Here is a 19107-nt window from a genome sequence, read left to right as displayed (position 1 = left end):
TACATTTACAACAAAAAAAAATGTTTTATTGACAGCTTAAGTTAGACATTTTAAATATTGTCCACATCTTCGGCATAATTTTGAGGTTCAAAGTAAGTTGGCCTAGTGAAATGTGTAGCCAACCACATGCCAGCTGCATTAATCATTCTTCCAGTGCCGAATACAAGGTTCACGCTTCAAAATGGGATCTTTGAGCCTTGTTAAACACATTGTCCTTAATATGGTTAGATATATGGTTAATAGGTCCTCTTTCACACATTCATTAACACCCCTCTCCCCAATAGAAATTGTTTTTTCTTCTCTCTGTGCCAAGCTTGTTTCAGTGCAGCTCTGTCTTTCCATGAAGGGGCAGTAGGCTGTCACCCGTAGGTCCATGCCACCATGCAGTGGTCAGTCTAACTCCTCTCACGTTTGATGGTAGAAGCAGTACAAAAAAAAGTGTATATTTGTGTCATTTAGCAGACGCTCTTATCCAGAGCGACTTACTGGAGCAATTAGGGTTAAGTGCCTTGCCCAAGGGCACACTGACAGATTTTTTTCTTCTTCTTCACCTAGTCGATTTCAACCAGCGACCTGTCGGTTACTGGCCCAACGCTCTTAACGGCTAGGCTACCCTCCACCCGTGTTTAATCTCATGTACAAGATGAAGTGCTGTGGGTGGTGGTGAGATGTCCCAGACTCCAAGGGCAGCGCTAGAGCCCCAAGCCTGGATCCAGGGCCACTTCCTCAGGAGCAAGCCGTGCCATCTGTCCCCTCCCACACCCAGTCAGGGATGGGGGACCAAATTCACCTGCCTCCTGGACTCCCCAGAAGGAACCTTCACATGAGGAGAGACACATTGTAATTTTCTCATTAGGTTTTCCTGTCATATTGCCATTCTGCCTTTGTTAGATGAACAGGAATCACCAACGTTCCATCAACAGATTGGCACGACTGACCCTATCCCTTGTATTTATGAGAATGTTTGAAGACGTTCAGGGGAGCCTCCCCAACCATGTTCCCCAGTAGGACTCACCATTCATTCCGGGCCACCGCTGCCTCGCTCCTCACCACCCTCTTATGGTCGTCCAGGGGGGCAGCCAGGGCACGCAGCACCCTCGCACGGAAGGGCATGATCTGCCAGGGGGAAGGGTTTGTTAATGGCCAGAGTTCATAACGAATCAGTTGATATGGCCAATAGCGATCACATATTAAAAGAACCTCTGTCTGCTGACTGATGGGCATGTGCAGACCAGAGTCTTACCTCATGTTCTGGAAAGCGGGAGAGGGCATGGATACAGCGCAGTGAGGCTATCCGCACTTTCTGTGAAGACGAGGTGAGACAGACCTCAGACACAGACTTTAAAAAAAGAACCTTTATGAATGACGATGGTGTTGTGGCATTATGTACTGTATGGGGATTGGGGACTATGGCTCTCAAGGTTACTTAGCTAAAATACTGAACAGTCCAGATATCAAAAACGCTGAGTTGCACTCTGGGGCTCATGCCATTAATTGCAGTTCAAGTTGAAGGCTGCGCCGGTACAGTCGAGCAGAATTTAATTTGCAGGCAGATCGCGGGGACACGGCTGAGAGGTCTACCGCCGACTCCGTTGTTACTAACAACGGAAGCTGAATCATCAGTCTGGCATATTACGAATAATAAGATACACGAGGTCTGTGTGGCAAGAGGCCCAAACTCTGTCACGGAGCGACCACACATCCTCTGCCCGACACTTACGTTTTTAAGACTCCCCTCTAGCCATTTCACTTCCTTGTGTGGTGGCTGTTTATAACACGATACATACCATGGTAGGGCTGGTGGTGAGCGCCAGTGTGCGGCCCACCAGCACCTCCAGCTGGGTGATGAGGGTTGAAGGGGGGTCCAGGAGGACAGGTTGCAAGCAGGACAGGGTAGAAACCTGCACCCCCTGGTCCGGACACGACAGGGCCTCCAGCAGGAGGGGCAAGAGCTGCCCAAACACAGAGGAGAGTAGAGAAAAAAAAGGGGAAGTCGTCACACGATACCCATATGAAAAACAGTGCCATAGTGAGAAATTCCTCACAGATGTACAAAATACACATTTCACATGGGATGGAACTCTCAAATGTGTTTTACATTTCAAGACAAACACAATATTCCATGGAGGAAATACATATTCCTGTTTTTGCTCCCCTGTCTGGCACTTGTCTCTGTCCTGTCCTGTCTACTTACCGCTGGTAGCTCAGTAAGCTGGACCTGTCTGGGTAGGTTGTTTACAATGTGAGACAGTGCCTTCAGGTAGCCAGACTTCTTCTCTGCAGGGGGAGAGAAGGAAGGGAAAGTTAAGAATCTGTCAAATATACAGGACTCTCAAAAACTGCTTTACCATTTTCATCACAACACATGTCCTGCGTCTGTAGTGCATCGTGAACGTCTGCTCACAGTACCTTGGACTGCAGCGTTGAAGCCCTCGACCAGTTTGGCAGAGTTCTCCGTGAAGAAGCGCTGGCGGTACATGATGCGCACGTCGGCGTGGCTACCGCGGTTCAGGACGTCCTGCGAGTCGCTCATCAGGAGAGAGAATCCATTGGCCGCTAACGAACCCAGCTCTGGGTCACTGAGCAGGGAGAAGAGCTTAGACAGACACACACAGGATTACTGCGGTGTGTGTGAGGTAGGGCCATTTCTCTAGCCTTGCCTCATCCCTTAACCTCCACTGCTAAACTGAGGTGAACTCAATACAAAAAGGAATCAAACAAAACTTTGTGTTTACTGTTCATGGATCGATACAATTACGACTAGATTTCATTGATACATTAGGCCAGGTTTTCCCCTGGGGAGAAGACGCAGAACAGTTAACAGACTGCGTTTGTGTGGGAAGACAAAGAGGACTCCTGTCCTTTTACCTTGTCAGTCAGGGCTGTGGACAGAGGGTGGTAGCGGAGAAGGAGAGCTTTGGACACCTAAAGACAAGAAAAGCCATTCACAACTGTATAAATGGATGGATGGGACAACACAACAATGTACAACAGGCAAGTCACCATTCGCCCTGAAGGAGAGGTCGTAGTAGTATCAGTGTTCCCTAGTCTAGAGACGCAGGGGTTGTATTATTGGGGGCAGTTCAGTAGGCTAAGAATGGGCTAAGGGGAATAGGGAAAGTAATGGATACAAACTGCCGTAGGGCGGCGTCCGGGTTAGGGGAGGGTAGACCGTCATTGTTCTTAATGCAGAATTCTGCCGTATTAGTAGTAATGTAAACGGGGTCTAACCCAAAGCAGCAGAGTGAACGCCTGCGTTCTGACTGGGGAGGATGCAGAGTCCAGCTCAGTGGAGATCCTCTTTAACATCCTGTCTATCAGAGAGTCCAGGGCTTCACCTGTAGAAGCACACACACAATTAATATACCATCTCAACCAACATTCACTTGACCAATTCCCATTCAGTCAAAGGCCACGACCGGAGGACTCGCCTGCGGGACTCTTGTTGACCAGCCCAGCGTAGCACTTGGCGGCTGACGTGTAGGAGAGGGGATGGTCAGAGGTACAGCTCAGCTCCTCCAGCTCCAACAGTAGCCTGTCCATCTGGGGCACCTCCACCTGTCCGGGGCAAACGGTCAGTCAGTCTACGATCACAGGCTAAATCGAGCCATTTAAAAAAAAATGTACATGACCGGTCAGAGAGATCTTAACAAGTAGGCAACACGCAAGTCATCCAAGGTAACACAACAAAACAGGTATCCTTAGTATGAACATTTAACAGTACACTTTTAAAAAGATGTCATTTTGAAGTCTTGTCATGTGGTGCAGAGGCATAGGAGGAGGGGGGGTGTGGGGTCTTACAGTCCGTGGCAGCCAGCACACACAACCCATGAGCAGGCACACCATCTGGGACTGGCTCCGGGAGTCACCTGCCTGCGTCCGGAGGACAAAGTCAAAGGACAATGTCACTCAAACACATTCAGCATACCACTCAGCGATACAATGTTTTATTTACTCCCAGAATGCGGGGTGTCCTCGGGGTGTCCTCTGTAGGTATATCAGTGAAGAAAACATTTTCAATAGGAGATGGCTGGTTGTCTTTAGCATTGAAACCTGACCTTGAGGAGCTGGATCTGGGAGGGGAAGGCGTTCTCTGGCAGGAAGGAAACATCACCGTCAAGGAAGAGGGACACGGCCCGCGAGGCTGTTTGGCCAGCCAGTCTGGTGACAGAGCAGTGGTTAGCACCAAGCCAAAATATTTACATATAACATAAATGGGCCATTATCAATAATATGTGTGTGTGTCTTTTCTGGGTGGCTGGCTGTCTCAGTGATGTGAACTCACTGGGACTGTAGTCGGGCACAAGTGGTGCTGATGATGGGTACCATGGCTGATAGGACAGTCTCCTCGAGTATCGGGCTACGATGGTCTGAGGAACCTTAACATACACACAGATCAGAAGCAGAAAAACCAGGTCAGTCAACAACAACAAAAAGAGTCCTTTATCTGTCCAACATCATGACGTGGAGGACATTTGTCATTTGAATTTCGCTTGCATAGGTTTGCATCCATATATTCGCTAAAACACCAACACATTCTCAGTACAAGCCTTCCTCTGAAAAATAGATTTCTTATCTCAATGGACTTCCTGGTTCAATAAAAAGGTTGTACTTCCTGGTTCACATTACAACGTGTTGCGCAGGCCTGACGGCACGTGTTGGTCAGGATATTCTCACCCTGCAAAGCTGCCTGCAATGCCAGCCCGAGCAGGCGAGGAATGACGTCATGGAAGACGCCACCGGTCTCTTCAGTGTCCTGGGCCTGCTCTGCTATCTTCTGCAGACTGTGGCAGACAGAGATCACCTCTTCCAGTGAGAACGCGCCAGTGCCTGTTGGGAGGGAGATTACGTCGTTATCAGAATCTACTTAACATAGATATTTAGAAGGGTCTACCTAAACGATGTCAGAAGAGCCTGGGCCAGTGACACATACCAGTGTGTGCAGAGGTGAGGACCTGTAGCAGGACAGGTGTGCTCTCCTGAACCAAACTGGGCCGGGACGACACCGCAGCCAGCGCCGCCACACAGCGCTGACGCACTGCCTGCTGGGAATGTTCCTGGGACTGCGCGGCGCTGTCACCTTGTGCCATGGGCTCTGGGAACAGGAGAGGGAAGGATTCAATACGGTAAACGTCCTCTGGTTAGAATGATGCAACTGAAGGCACGTAATGACGGGGAAGACCTTCGTTGACATTATTTCGTTTCGACCTTTGACCTTAACCCACCTGAGAAGATTTCCTCCTTCAGCCGTGGAACCATCTTAGAGATGAAGGCTGCAGGGTGCAGGCGAGCCAGAGCCCCTGCACACTCAACCACAGCCAGGCTGGACAGACGGGGAGAGACGAGAGAGGAGGAGGACCAAGCCATTGTGTTATTTGATTGATTAGGCATCATAGACTTCTGATTGCCCTCCCGGAGCAACTGAAAACAGGTACTAACCTGACTTTAGGATCTTCCTCCTCCAGGATGAGCCTGGTGAGGTGGTCAACGGCCAGCTCCACATCTGACTCTAACAGCAGGCCTAGGAGAGAGATGGAAGATGTCAACCTATAGATCTCAGCGTAGTAAAGGGAGATGTAGCACGAACCGAACGGCCAATCAAATGTATTCTCTATCCCACAGTAACAGGCACAAGCTGAACGGCATGTGGACAAAAACGCCATTCTGACCGATTCAGACCTGTGTAGCAGCGGGGGTGAGCTCAAAAGGTCTCGAATGTGTTGAGCGGGTTCAGGTACACGTTCATTGGAAGAGGGGTTGAAAAGGTTAGGAGCGTCACCTGTCTGTTGGCCCAGAGCAGTGAGCACACGCATAGATGTGATCTGGAGGTCAGCATTGCTCTCAGACAGAGCAGAGAACACTACACTGCACAGAGACTGCCTGAAGTCCAACAGCACACTCTCATCTGGGGGAGGGAGAGAGAGAGAGAGAAAGAGAGAGAGAGTGAGAGGAAGAGAGAGAGAGTTGTGAGAGGGCAAGTGTGACAAATTGGGAAAAGGTTAATGGAACAATTCACAGTGCCACACAAAGCAGGAAGGAAAGAGGAGCGATGAATTATTTCAGGTGGGAGTTATTGCACAGTACAAACGACTGGACATGACCGTCATTCCTAAAGCGCGATTTGTGATTAAAAGTGTCATAACGCTTGGGCAAACTCGAACGGTGTTCCGCTTCAAATACTCTTTCAAATGGGGCCCTGAAATCCAGCTCTGTATGTCACACGTTTAGCAGCCGAGGCATATAATGGCAGAGGAAAGGAGGAACGAGACGTGGCACAAAGGGCGGGATAGTAAGGGACGTTACATTTACCCTCTTCTGATGATTTCACCGGATGGACGAAGCCCTGTAACACCTCCAGTAGGGTGCGCCGCTGAGCACACTACACAGGGGCACACAGACATATGAAAGATTTCACTGATAACATCATGCACCTATAGGAAGAAAGTTAGAACCAAGATACTTATAACAGGTCGTCTACATGTCCTGTGGTAATATCGGGTAAACAAAAGGCCATAACTTACAACGCAATAACACCGTTTGTGACTATTCAGGAAGCCACCAATTCACACAGTGATGAAGCTGCCATGGGCAAACTAATCAAACGGTCAAGAACGTGAGACAAACACCAACATTGACGATAATGGAACGTCCTAGCTGGATGGTGTGACTCACCTGTGTGCGGCTGTTGTATTGCTCTATGAGGGACGGCAGGACGGCGGCGGCAACTCTGTGGCTCGCCCTGTAGGAGGCGGTAGAGGTGGCCTGCAGCAGCTTCGCACTGGGCCACACCAGCTTCAGGTCCGGCTCACACAAGTGGTGCTGACAGTCTAGAAAAACATTGGGTCGGGTTGGCACATTGGCGATGGTGTATGTGTGCGTGTGATCTATATAAACTCAGCAAAAAAGAAACGTCCTCTCACTGTCAACTGCGTTTATTTTCAGCAAACTTACAAATATTTTCACATGGTATGTACATAACAAGATTCAGCAACTGAGACGTAAACTGAACAAGTTCCACAGACATGTGACTTACAGAAATTGAATAATGTGTCCCTGAACAAAGGGGGGGGGGGGGGGTCAAAATCAAAAGTAACAGTCAGTATCTGGTGTGGCCACCAGCTGCATTAAGTACTGCAGTGCATCTCCTCCTCATGGACTGCACCAGATTTGCCAGTTCTTGTTGTGAGATGTTACCCCACTCTTCCACCAAGGCACCTGCAAGTTCCCAGACATTTCTGGGGGGAACGGCCCTAGCCCTCACCCTCCGATCCAACAGGTCCCAGACGTGCTCAATGGGATTGAGATCCGGGCTCTTCGCTTGCCATGGCAGAACACTGACATTCCTGTCTTGCTGGAAATCACACACAGAACGAGCAGTATGGCTGGTGGCATTGTCATGCTGGAGGGTCATGTCAGGATGAGCCTGCAGGAAGGGTACCACATGAGGGAGGAGGTCTTCCCTGTAACGCACAGCATTGAGATTGCCTGCAATGACAAGCTCAGTCCGATGATGCTGTGACACACCACCCCAGACCATGACGGACCCTCCACCTCCAAATCGATCTCGCTCCAGAGTACAGGTCTCGGTGTAAAGCTCGTTCCCTCGACGATAAACGCAAATCCGACCATCACCCCATGTGAGACAAAACCGCGACTCGTCAGTGAAGAGCACTTTTTGCCAGTCCTGTCTGGTCCAGCAACGGTGGGTTTGTGCCCATAGGCGACGTTGTTGCCAGTGATGTCTGGTGAGGACCTGCCTTACAACAGGCCTACAAACCCTCAGTCCAGCCTCTCTCAGCCTATTACGGACAGTCTGAGCACTGATGGAGGGGATTGTGCGTTCCTGGTGTAACTCGGGCAGTTGTTGTTGCCATCCTGTACCTGTCCCGCAAGTGTGATGTTCGGATGTACCGATCCTGTGCAGGTGTTGTTACACGTGGTCTGCCACTGCGAGGATGATCTGCTGTCTGTCCCGTCTCCCTGTAGCGCTGTCTTAGGTGTCTCACAGTACGGACATTGTAATTTATTGCCCTGGCCACATCTGCAGTCCTCATGCCTCCTTGCAGCATGCCTAAGGCATGTTCACGCAGATGAGCAGGGACCCTGGGCATCTTTATTTAGGAGTTTTTCAGTGTCAGCAGAAAAGCCTCTTCAGTGTCCTGAGTTTTCATAACTGTGACCTTAATTGCCTACCGTCTGTAAGCTGTTAGTGTCTTAACGACCGTTCCACAGGTCCATGTTCATTAATTGTTTATGGTTCATTGAACAAGCATGGGAAACAGTGTTTAAAGCCTTTACAATGAAGATCTGTGAAGTAATTTGGATTTTTACGAATTATCTTTCAAAGACAGGGTCCTGAAAAAGGGACGTTCTTTTTTTGCTGAGTTTATATCAGGACACTGTGTACTGGATTATATAAAGTGTATATACCCTCCCGCAGTCTCTCACTCTCTGATTTAACGCTTCTACTACTGTGGTAAGCCCTGAGGAGAATGTGATTGCCAAGTCAGACTCATTCTCACACATTTCCTGAATACTGCCCCCACACACCGCTACACAAAGACAATAAACAAACACCACTTGTGCCCAGAACCAGAAAGTTTGAGGTGGTACCTTTGAGGACCAGCTCCAGAAAGACATTGAGGGAGTCTTCAGAGTCGGAGTTGAGGACGGAGCGGGAGAGACAGGCTGTCAGGGTACCGACGGCGGCTAGGCCAGCGGACTCCACCCGCTCACTAGCTGTCTGAAACACCTGCACAGGGAGGTCAACAAAACTCTCCATTCAGATGATCTGCTATCAAAGATTCCTCACGTAGCCTTACCACAGCTCACCGTATAGGACTCTTTTACAAACCGTACTGATATGTCGCTGGCCCCCAAGCTGCATTGAAACGTACCTCTCTGCGCAGCGAGGCCCAAAGGCCTGGTAGGAATTGGGCTAGCTCTTTATGTTCATACAAAGAAGCACAGGCAGTCTGCAACATGGGGAGAAAACGAGGGCCAATAAGACATGAATGCCGTTTGCTGCACACGTAAACCGTAAAGATGATCTGAGGTGAGGTTACCGACGAGGTCTTACCAGGGTCTGCAGGGAGTCCACCTTGGCACTCTGAACACCGGAGTCCAGCTTCTCAATGATCAGTGGCAGCAGGAACTGTTGAAGCGAGACAATCCACAAATCAGAACCTGCATTGACACTAAGCTCAAGGTCCCTGGGTAGGGGTTTCTCTACAAGCACTTTGTGACAGCTGCTGATGTAAAAAGGCTTCATAAATACATTTGATTTGATTGATGAACACCTCCTTCTGCAACTGGATCCTGGACTTCCTGATTGGCAGACCCTAGGTGGTGAAGGTAGGCAACAACACCTCTGCCACGCTGACCCACAACACGAGGGTTCCCCCCAGGAGTGCGTGCTCAGCCCCCTCCTGTACACCCACGACTGAGTGGCCACAAACGACTCCAACACAATCATTAAGTTTGTCAACGACACAACGGCGGTGGGCCTGATCGGCGATGAGATAGCATCCAGGGAGGAGGTTAGAGCCCTGGCAGAACGGTGCCAGGAAACGTCACCGTCAACGTCAGTAAAACCAAGGAGCTGATCGTGGACTACAGGAAACGGGGGTGGGGGGGCACGCCCCCTATTGTCATCGACGGGGATGCAGCGGAGGAGCAAAAGCTTCAAGTTCCTCTGGCGTGCACATCACAGAGGACCTGACACGGTCCAATCACAGTGCCTCTTCCAAGTTCTACAGCTGCACAATGGAGAGCATCTTAACTGGCTGCGTCACCGGTCAGGACGTGTCTGAGGAAGGTCCCGAAAGGTCGTCAAGTACTCCAGTCACCTGAGAGCCACGGACTGTTCACTCCGTTACCATCCGGCAAGTGGTATCGGCGCATCGGGTCTCGGACCAACAGGCTCAAAGACAGCTTTTACCGCCAGGCCGTCAGACTGCAGAACAGCTAACCCTAGCTGTCTCCCTGTGCAGACCTGCACCTTAGTCTCTAAGGTGCAAATAGTTTGTATTTGCTCTGATTACACACCCATCCAACCCTCACACACAAACACACACAAACAACCATAAACACACACACACTCAGAACTCACACACACACACACAGTGAACAATGCTGTTCTATTATATAGCTTATTCTACTGTATGGCCAAGTCACTACTCATCATAGATAGTGTAAATACAGCCCATTATTACTACGGATACTAGCTCTTCTATTACTTGAACCTTTTATTGCTATTATTGATTGATGTACTGTTGAGAGAGCTAGCACGTAAGCACTTCGCTGCACCTTTTATACCTGCTGTAAACTGTGCAGGTGAACAAGAAAAGGTGATTACAGACGCACCCACAAACCCTAACCATTTCACTTGTCCACGTTACCGCTGACAAACATGCAACCATACACAAAGACCACCTCTGATGTCCTAAAAGGCTATGCATGGTGTAGTCTCGTTTGCCAGACATGGTGGATATGTGGAAGGAGACGACGCATTGTGTATTGTTCTCGTTTACCCCTACTGTATGTGTAGTGTGCAGTAGTGTGTCCCCCCCCCCCCACCTCTGCAAAGCGTGGTGTTCCGGTGAGCACGGCCCTCAGGGCCAGGACCAGCTCCTCCTGGGTGATGCCATGGGGGTCGTTCGGGGGCTAGACGGGGTCACACACACAGAGGCAGTCATGGAGTTAGATGGCGGTCAACCCATTGAAATGGAATGATTCTCATTCTATGGGTCAACCATTTTAAAAACACTTGAGAACTCTTAAAATGTTTTCATTCGATGAACAAACGTCCAAGTCATCAAACGGCCCTCCCTACAGCTAGAAATGCTCATCAAATGAACATTCATCTAAAACTGTTCTAGTAAATTCTAAATGGTCTCAATTGTCCATCAACATGAATCACATAAAACAGTACACAAGCTGTCTGTCAGTATTTTAACTCCGGGGTTAACCATTTCCTACAATCCTCTGCCAGATGCTTGTCAGTGTCACATGGCTCAGGTATCAAAGCACACAGGACAGAGTCTCACATCCACGTTGTCTCCTGACTGGTGTAAGTCCACAACAGCTTTGCAAACTAACACTTACAGGGCTGAAGTCTATAGGGAAACTAACATTTACAGGGCTGAAGTCTATAGGGAAACTAACACTTACAGGGCTGAAGTCTATAGGGAAACTAACACTTACAGGGCTGAAGTCTATAGGGAAACTAACACTTACAAGGGCTGAAGTCTATAGGGAAACTAACACTTACAGGGCTGAAGTCTATAGGGAAACTAACACTTACAAGGGCTGAAGTCTATAGGGAAACTAACACTTACAAGGGCTGAAGTCTATAGGCAAACTAACACTTACAAGGGCTGAAGTCTATAGGGAAACTAACACTTACAAGGGCTGAAGTCTATAGGGAAACTAACACTTACAAGGGCTGAAGTCTATAGGCAAACTAACACTTACAAGGCTGAAGTCTATAGGCAAACTAACACTTACAGGGCTGAAGTCTATAGGGAAACTAACATTTACAAGGGCTGAAGTCTATAGGGAAACTAACATTTACAAGGGCTGAAGTCTATAGGGAAACTAACACTTACAAGGGCTGAAGTCTATAGGGAAACTAACATTTACAAGGGCTGAAGTCTATAGGGAAACTAACACTTACAGGGCTGAAGTCTATAGGGAAACTAACACTTACAAGGGCTGAAGTCTATAGGGAAACTAACATTTACAAGGGCTGAAGTCTATAGGGAAACTAACACTTACAAGGGCTGAAGTCTATAGGGAAACTAACATTTACAAGGGCTGAAGTCTATAGGGAAACTAACACTTACAAGGGCTGAAGTCTATAGGGAAACTAACATTTACAAGGGCTGAAGTCTATAGGGAAACTAACACTTACAAGGGCTGAAGTCTATAGGGAAACTAACACTTACAAGGGCTGAAGTCTATAGGGAAACTAACATTTACAAGGGCTGAAGTCTATAGGGAAACTAACACTTACAAGGGCTGAAGTCTATAGGGAAACTAACACTTACAGGGCTGAAGTCTATAGGGAAACTAACACTTACAAGGGCTGAAGTCTATAGGGAAACTAACATTTACAAGGGCTGAAGTCTATAGGGAAACTAACATTTACAAGGGCTGAAGTCTATAGGGAAACTAACACTTACAAGGGCTGAAGTCTATAGGGAAACTAACATTTACAAGGGCTGAAGTCTATAGGGAAACTAACATTTACAAGGGCTGAAGTCTATAGGGAAACTAACACTTACAAGGGCTGAAGTCTATAGGGAAACTAACACTTACAAGGGCTGAAGTCTATAGGGAAACTAACATTTACAAGGGCTGAAGTCTATAGGGAAACTAACACTTACAAGGGCTGAAGTCTATAGGGAAACTAACATTTACAAGGGCTGAAGTCTATAGGGAAACTAACATTTACAAGGGCTGAAGTCTATAGGGAAACTAACACTTACAAGGCTGAAGTCTATAGGGAAACTAACACTTACAGGGCTGAAGTCTATAGGGAAACTAACACTTACAAGGGCTGAAGTCTATAGGGAAACTAACACTTACAAGGGCTGAAGTCTATAGGCAAACTAACACTTACAGGGCTGAAGTCTATAGGGAAACTAACATTTACAAGGGCTGAAGTCTATAGGGAAACTAACATTTACAAGGGCTGAAGTCTATAGGGAAACTAACACTTACAAGGGCTGAAGTCTATAGGGAAACTAACACTTACAAGGGCTGAAGTCTATAGGGAAACTAACACTTACAAGGGCTGAAGTCTATAGGGAAACTAACACTTACAAGGGCTGAAGTCTATAGGGAAACTAACACTTACAAGGGCTGAAGTCTATAGGGAAACTAACATTTACAAGGGCTGAAGTCTATAGGGAAACTAACACTTACAAGGGCTGAAGTCTATAGGGAAACTAACACTTACAAGGGCTGAAGTCTATAGGGAAACTAACACTTACAAGGGCTGAAGTCTATAGGGAAACTAACACTTACAAGGGCTGAAGTCTATAGGGAAACTAACACTTACAAGGGCTGAAGTCTATAGGGAAACTAACACTTACAAGGGCTGAAGTCTATAGGGAAACTAACACTTACAAGGGCTGAAGTCTATAGGGAAACTAACACTTACAAGGGCTGAAGTCTATAGGGAAACTAACACTTACAAGGGCTGAAGTCTATAGGGAAACTAACATTTACAAGGGCTGAAGTCTATAGGGAAACTAACACTTACAAGGGCTGAAGTCTATAGGGAAACTAACACTTACAAGGGCTGAAGTCTATAGGGAAACTAACATTTACAAGGGCTGAAGTCTATAGGGAAACTAACACTTACAAGGGCTGAAGTCTATAGGGAAACTAACACTTACAAGGGCTGAAGTCTATAGGGAAACTAACATTTACAAGGGCTGAAGTCTATAGGGAAACTAACACTTACAAGGGCTGAAGTCTATAGGGAAACTAACACTTACAAGGGCTGAAGTCTATAGGGAAACTAACACTTACAAGGGCTGAAGTCTATAGGGAAACTAACACTTACAAGGGCTGAAGTCTATAGGGAAACTAACACTTACAAGGGCTGAAGTCTATAGGGAAACTAACATTTACAAGGGCTGAAGTCTATAGGGAAACTAACACTTACAAGGGCTGAAGTCTATAGGGAAACTAACACTTACAAGGGCTGAAGTCTATAGGGAAACTAACACTTACAAGGGCTGAAGTCTATAGGGAAACTAACACTTACAAGGGCTGAAGTCTATAGGGAAACTAACACTTACAAGGGCTGAAGTCTATAGGGAAACTAACACTTACAAGGGCTGAAGTCTATAGGGAAACTAACACTTACAAGGGCTGAAGTCTATAGGGAAACTAACATTTACAAGGGCTGAAGTCTATAGGGAAACTAACACTTACAAGGGCTGAAGTCTATAGGGAAACTAACACTTACAAGGGCTGAAGTCTATAGGGAAACTAACACTTACAAGGGCTGAAGTCTATAGGGAAACTAACACTTACAAGGGCTGAAGTCTATAGGGAAACTAACACTTACAAGGGCTGAAGTCTATAGGGAAACTAACACTTACAAGGGCTGAAGTCTATAGGGAAACTAACACTTACAAGGGCTGAAGTCTATAGGGAAACTAACACTTACAAGGGCTGAAGTCTATAGGGAAACTAACACTTACAAGGGCTGAAGTCTATAGGGAAACTAACACTTACAAGGGCTGAAGTCTATAGGGAAACTAACACTTACAAGGGCTGAAGTCTATAGGGAAACTAACACTTACAGGGCTGAAGTCTATAGGGAAACTAACACTTACAAGGCTGAAGTCTATAGGGAAACTAACACTTACAAGGGCTGAAGTCTATAGGGAAACTAACACTTACAAGGGCTGAAGTCTATAGGGAAACTAACACTTACAAGGGCTGAAGTCTATAGGGAAACTAACACTTACAAGGGCTGAAGTCTATAGGGAAACTAACACTTACAAGGGCTGAAGTCTATAGGGAAACTAACATTTACAAGGGCTGAAGTCTATAGGGAAACTAACATTTACAAGGGCTGAAGTCTATAGGGAAACTAACACTTACAAGGGCTGAAGTCTATAGGGAAACTAACACTTACAAGGGCTGAAGTCTATAGGGAAACTAACACTTACAAGGGCTGAAGTCTATAGGGAAACTAACACTTACAAGGGCTGAAGTCTATAGGGAAACTAACACTTACAAGGGCTGAAGTCTATAGGGAAACTAACATTTACAGGGCTGAAGTCTATAGGGAAACTAACACTTACAAGGGCTGAAGTCTATAGGGAAACTAACACTTACAAGGGCTGAAGTCTATAGGGAAACTAACACTTACAAGGGCTGAAGTCTATAGGGAAACTAACACTTACAAGGGCTGAAGTCTATAGGGAAACTAACACTTACAGGGCTGAAGTCTATAGGGAAACTAACACTTACAAGGGCTGAAGTCTATAGGGAAACTAACACTTACAAGGGCTGAAGTCTATAGGGAAACTAACACTTACAAGGGCTGAAGTCTATAGGGAAACTAACACTTACAGGGCTGAAGTCTATAGGGAAACTAACACTTACAGGGCTGAAGTCTATAGGGAAACTAACACTTACAAGGGCTGAAGTCTATAGGGAAACTAACACTTACAAGGGCTGAAGTCTATAGGGAAACTAACACTTACAGGGCTGAAGTCTATAGGGAAACTAACACTTACAAGGGCTGAAGTCTATAGGGAAACTAACACTTACAGGGCTGAAGTCTATAGGGAAACTAACACTTACAAGGGCTGAAGTCTATAGGGAAACTAACACTTACAAGGGCTGAAGTCTATAGGGAAACTAACACTTACAGGGCTGAAGTCTATAGGGAAACTAACACTTACAGGGCTGAAGTCTATAGGGAAACTAACACTTACAAGGGCTGAAGTCTATAGGGAAACTAACACTTACAGGGCTGAAGTCTATAGGGAAACTAACACTTACAAGGGCTGAAGTCTATAGGGAAACTAACACTTACAAGGGCTGAAGTCTATAGGGAAACTAACACTTACAAGGGCTGAAGTCTATAGGGAAACTAACACTTACAAGGGCTGAAGTCTATAGGGAAACTAACACTTACAAGGGCTGAAGTCTATAGGGAAACTAACACTTACAAGGGCTGAAGTCTATAGGGAAACTAACACTTACAAGGGCTGAAGTCTATAGGGAAACTAACACTTACAAGGGCTGAAGTCTATAGGGAAACTAACACTTACAAGGGCTGAAGTCTATAGGGAAACTAACACTTACAAGGGCTGAAGTCTATAGGGAAACTAACACTTACAAGGGCTGAAGTCTATAGGGAAACTAACACTTACAAGGGCTGAAGTCTATAGGGAAACTAACACTTACAGGGCTGAAGTCTATAGGGAAACTAACACTTACAAGGGCTGAAGTCTATAGGGAAACTAACACTTACAAGGGCTGAAGTCTATAGGGAAACTAACACTTACAGGGCTGAAGTCTATAGGGAAACTAACACTTACAGGGCTGAAGTCTATAGGGAAATAGCAGGATGTCACTTCAAACAACTCCTCTGTGAATTTACCTGAAATAAAACAGAGACAAGATCATACTCTCAGAATTGAGGAATCATTGAATAATACATGTTAAGATAAAATATACTTAAAGGTCATGATAAAGGTTCAATAAAAGGTTAAACAAATTATAATAATGCATGTATTAAATCTCAACCCAACTACTGGTCTACATAAAAGGGTGCTTAAACCTCTCTTTTAGACTAGCAGTGTGTGTGTGTGTGTGTGTGTGTGTGTGTGTGTGTGTGTGTGTGTGTGTGTGTGTGTGTGTGTGTGTGTGTGTAGGGCTACAGACTAACTTTTCCTCCTGGTGGCACAGGCGCCACTAACATTTTCAGTTGGTGGGACCAGCCCATGATTTGGTCGCACCAAAATGTCGTCACGCAATAGAAACAAACGTGCAATCATCTTATGAAGTCATTCACAGCGCTGCCGAGATGGTACGCTTCCGGTTGGACGTGCTACAAGTTCACTCAATGCCCAGTAAACCTCGGCAACAATGAAGAACAAGACGACAACATGTACAACTAAAAAAAAAAAAGGTACATCAAACACATTTAAAATGTTTCGGAACAACAACAGCTGCACAACAACGTGAGAGCGCACGCGTGTTCTCACCAAGATCATAGCCTTCACGGACAATCTTCCCAGCGATATGGAAGGCCAGGAGAAGGTTGCGTGGGTCCCTCTCCCCATCCACTGACTGGACAAACCCAAAGACAAAGTCTGCACCCAGGCCCTTAAGCTCTGTGGGATGGGAAAAGTAGTCAATCAATGTAACAACCTTCCAATATGTAACATGCGGAATAGATCGCGCAGATTATTTTAAAACTGTATCGCTCTCGACAAGGATCTCCGTGACCCGCGGATTTCTCCATTATAGCTACCACACTACCTGGGCTCTTACCTGACTCTCTGGATTCCATAAGCTGGATGAGGATGTTGTAAACACACGACCGCTCCGCCAGCATCAGGGACTGTAGTGACACAGACAATGAAACCAGATAAACAGAGTCAGGGTGTTGCAGTATAAGAAACATATGGGCTTATTAACCCTTTAATAACTAGTGTATGCTCATTATTTAGGAGAATTTACACTTGACGGGGCAGGTTGGGTGTGTTTACCTGCACATGGATGTCCTGGAATAGTGATTTCAGAATGGACACTGCAGACCCAGGCGGCAACACTGAGCATTTGGTCTGAGAGGATATTTCAAGATGTCGGTCAGAGATAGGCAAGGTACCACCTCTCCCTCTCAGTTCACTTTTGACGGGATAATATTGACATTTCTCTAATATCTTTGTGAAATTTAACATGACAGAGGTTACTAAGCTTGAGACTTACCAGCGCTTTCAGCCCCTGTATGACATGTGGTGTGATGACATAGTGGTCCTTCAATCTGTTCTCATAAAACACTATAAGGACTTCCACTTAGGACAAAACAAAAAGGAGAATATAATAAATTGACAGGACATATAGCACACACTAAGCAAATGGCAAAGGTGGGTTATGATGCCAAAGAGGTGCTATAGTGTTGACTACCTTCTCTCTCTGTAAGGTCTCCATGGCACTCCTGTAGGACATTGGAGAGGAGCTGGACACCACGGGCTCGGGTCTGGGGTTGGGAGCTGGTCAGATGCAAACTTCACAGAGACAGGATGGTCAACTTGTTAGTGGAGGCTAGAACTGCATGACATTGAAGTTTATGACATTGTTAGTAACTGGGACAATAATGATGATTGTATACATTACCCCAAGGCTTCAACCAACTGCAGTATAGTAAACTGTCCAGCCTTGAGTTCTAATGCAAAGAAAATTAAGGGAATTTCACTGTACTTGTGCATGTGACATTAAAACTTGAAAATGCATTTATTTAACAAGAGGAAAAGACAAGTGGTCAGTAGGATACATCATGCAGACACTTTAGGAGACAGGAAAGTAGGTCCAGAGTCTAATGTGTTGTGAAAGACTGTTTTCAGATCGAGCCAGCAAATCCGACCTGCTGATTTACAGCTGCACTTGGGTCGGACAGAATTCCTCCTGTGTAAATTAAGATACCACGGAGCCTGTGTGAGCTTTTGCTCAGGAAAATGTACCTCAATCCAGGGATTACAAATGCATTGTACTCCAAATTGTCCCATTATCACAAAAGGTACACAGAGAAGATGTAACTACTGTTTGTTTTTTAACAGTCCTACAATCTGCTTGGTGTAAAAGAGGGGACAATTCGGAATACAACGCATTTCTCATTACGGTACCTTTTCAGAGCCATATTGCGCTGACTCAGCTGTCTTAACATTCACATGAATGCTGTCCGACCCTAGTGCAGCTGTAGCAAACAGGTCAGATCTGCTGGCTAGCTAAAACCATTCATGTTATGGCAATGAACAGCGATCAATACATTCCTTTGAATTAAGATACATTGATTGCCAGGTTGTATACGTGCAAAGCTACAGGTACATATGGTAAACTGAACAGGCCAACTTTTTTGTCGGTTATTTCTATAGCGTGCGGTTGAACACAGGATGTAGCTAAGACTTGTGATAGCCTGCTGCTAGCTAGCATCTTTGCCAGACATCAGTCACGCGCGATTTATGTATCATTCATTTATTTTGTTTATCTCAAAAGCCGTATCAGAGAGAAAGGTGGCTTGAATACTTTTGGCAGCTACCTGTTGCGGTGTCTACAGCCTTGCGGTCCTGTTGTCCCAAAACGAATTCTTCTACCAAGCCCAATAGCAAGGCACTATCCGCAGCCATCATGAACAGCCTTGGTTCAAACTGAAGTGAGCATGCGTGGAAAGTTTTTGCGGTTACCCTGATGGGTCACAAAAAAAACGTTATAACGTCGTATGATTTTTAACAACATACATGCCTGCTGTCATTTTTGCAGGGTAATACAGCTGTAGCTAGATATTTTACTAACCAAATAATACATCATCTGTTGGTTGTGGAAGTGGCCAAGTGCATATTCCAA

General features: G+C 46.1%; 1 protein-coding gene across 3 annotated transcripts; it reads right to left on the bottom strand.

Moving 5' to 3' along the window:
- Positions 1 to 4: 4 nt before the first annotated feature.
- On the bottom strand, positions 5 to 18959 carry LOC106589352 (MMS19 nucleotide excision repair protein homolog). Of its 3 annotated transcripts, XM_014179198.3 has the most exons (31): positions 18803 to 18959; positions 17884 to 17932; positions 17674 to 17774; positions 17476 to 17561; positions 17256 to 17330; positions 17038 to 17107; positions 16749 to 16877; positions 16080 to 16141; positions 10579 to 10665; positions 9080 to 9154; positions 8898 to 8975; positions 8614 to 8752; positions 6673 to 6827; positions 6310 to 6379; positions 5780 to 5905; positions 5440 to 5521; positions 5226 to 5323; positions 4934 to 5095; positions 4678 to 4830; positions 4286 to 4379; positions 4059 to 4161; positions 3802 to 3873; positions 3432 to 3558; positions 3232 to 3338; positions 2869 to 2925; positions 2410 to 2596; positions 2195 to 2277; positions 1788 to 1952; positions 1244 to 1303; positions 1016 to 1116; positions 5 to 817 (listed from the first exon to the last, which is right to left on the bottom strand). In XM_014179198.3, the coding sequence occupies exons 1-31, from the start codon at positions 18891 to 18893 to the stop codon at positions 787 to 789; spliced, it is 3075 nt and encodes a 1024-aa protein (XP_014034673.1). In that variant the 5' UTR covers positions 18894 to 18959; the 3' UTR covers positions 5 to 786. The 3 variants fall into 3 exon arrangements, with proteins under 3 accessions (XP_014034673.1, XP_045565980.1, XP_014034674.1); XM_045710024.2 differs by lacking the exon at positions 17884 to 17932 and having other exon boundaries at positions 17674 to 17817; positions 18803 to 18897; XM_014179199.3 differs by lacking the exons at positions 16749 to 16877; positions 17038 to 17107; positions 17256 to 17330; ... (2 more) ...; positions 17884 to 17932; positions 18803 to 18959 and adding an exon at positions 16430 to 16724.
- Between the last annotated feature and the right edge of the window lie 148 nt (positions 18960 to 19107).

This window comes from Salmo salar, chromosome 28 (genome assembly GCF_965601325.2).
Source record: "Salmo salar chromosome 28, fSalSal1, whole genome shotgun sequence".
Lineage (NCBI taxonomy): Eukaryota > Metazoa > Chordata > Actinopteri > Salmoniformes > Salmonidae > Salmo > Salmo salar.
Note: the sequence above shows the minus strand (reverse complement) of the source record. Positions and strands in the feature narration are given on the sequence as shown.

What these genes read in the sequence shown, in the direction of transcription:
- LOC106589352 (XM_014179198.3), bottom strand. Translation starts at nt 18,893, where the DNA reads ATGATGGCTGCGGATAGTGCCTTGCTATTGGGCTTGGTAGAAGAATTC. An exon ending in GGCTGTAGACACCGCAACAG is followed by an intron (nt 17,933 to 18,802) that starts GTAGCTGCCAAA and finishes TCTTTGCATTAG; the next exon opens with AACTCAAGGCTGGACAGTTT. An exon ending in CTTCAACGCTGCAGTCCAAG is followed by an intron (nt 2,278 to 2,409) that starts GTACTGTGAGCA and finishes CTCCCCCTGCAG; the next exon opens with AGAAGAAGTCTGGCTACCTG.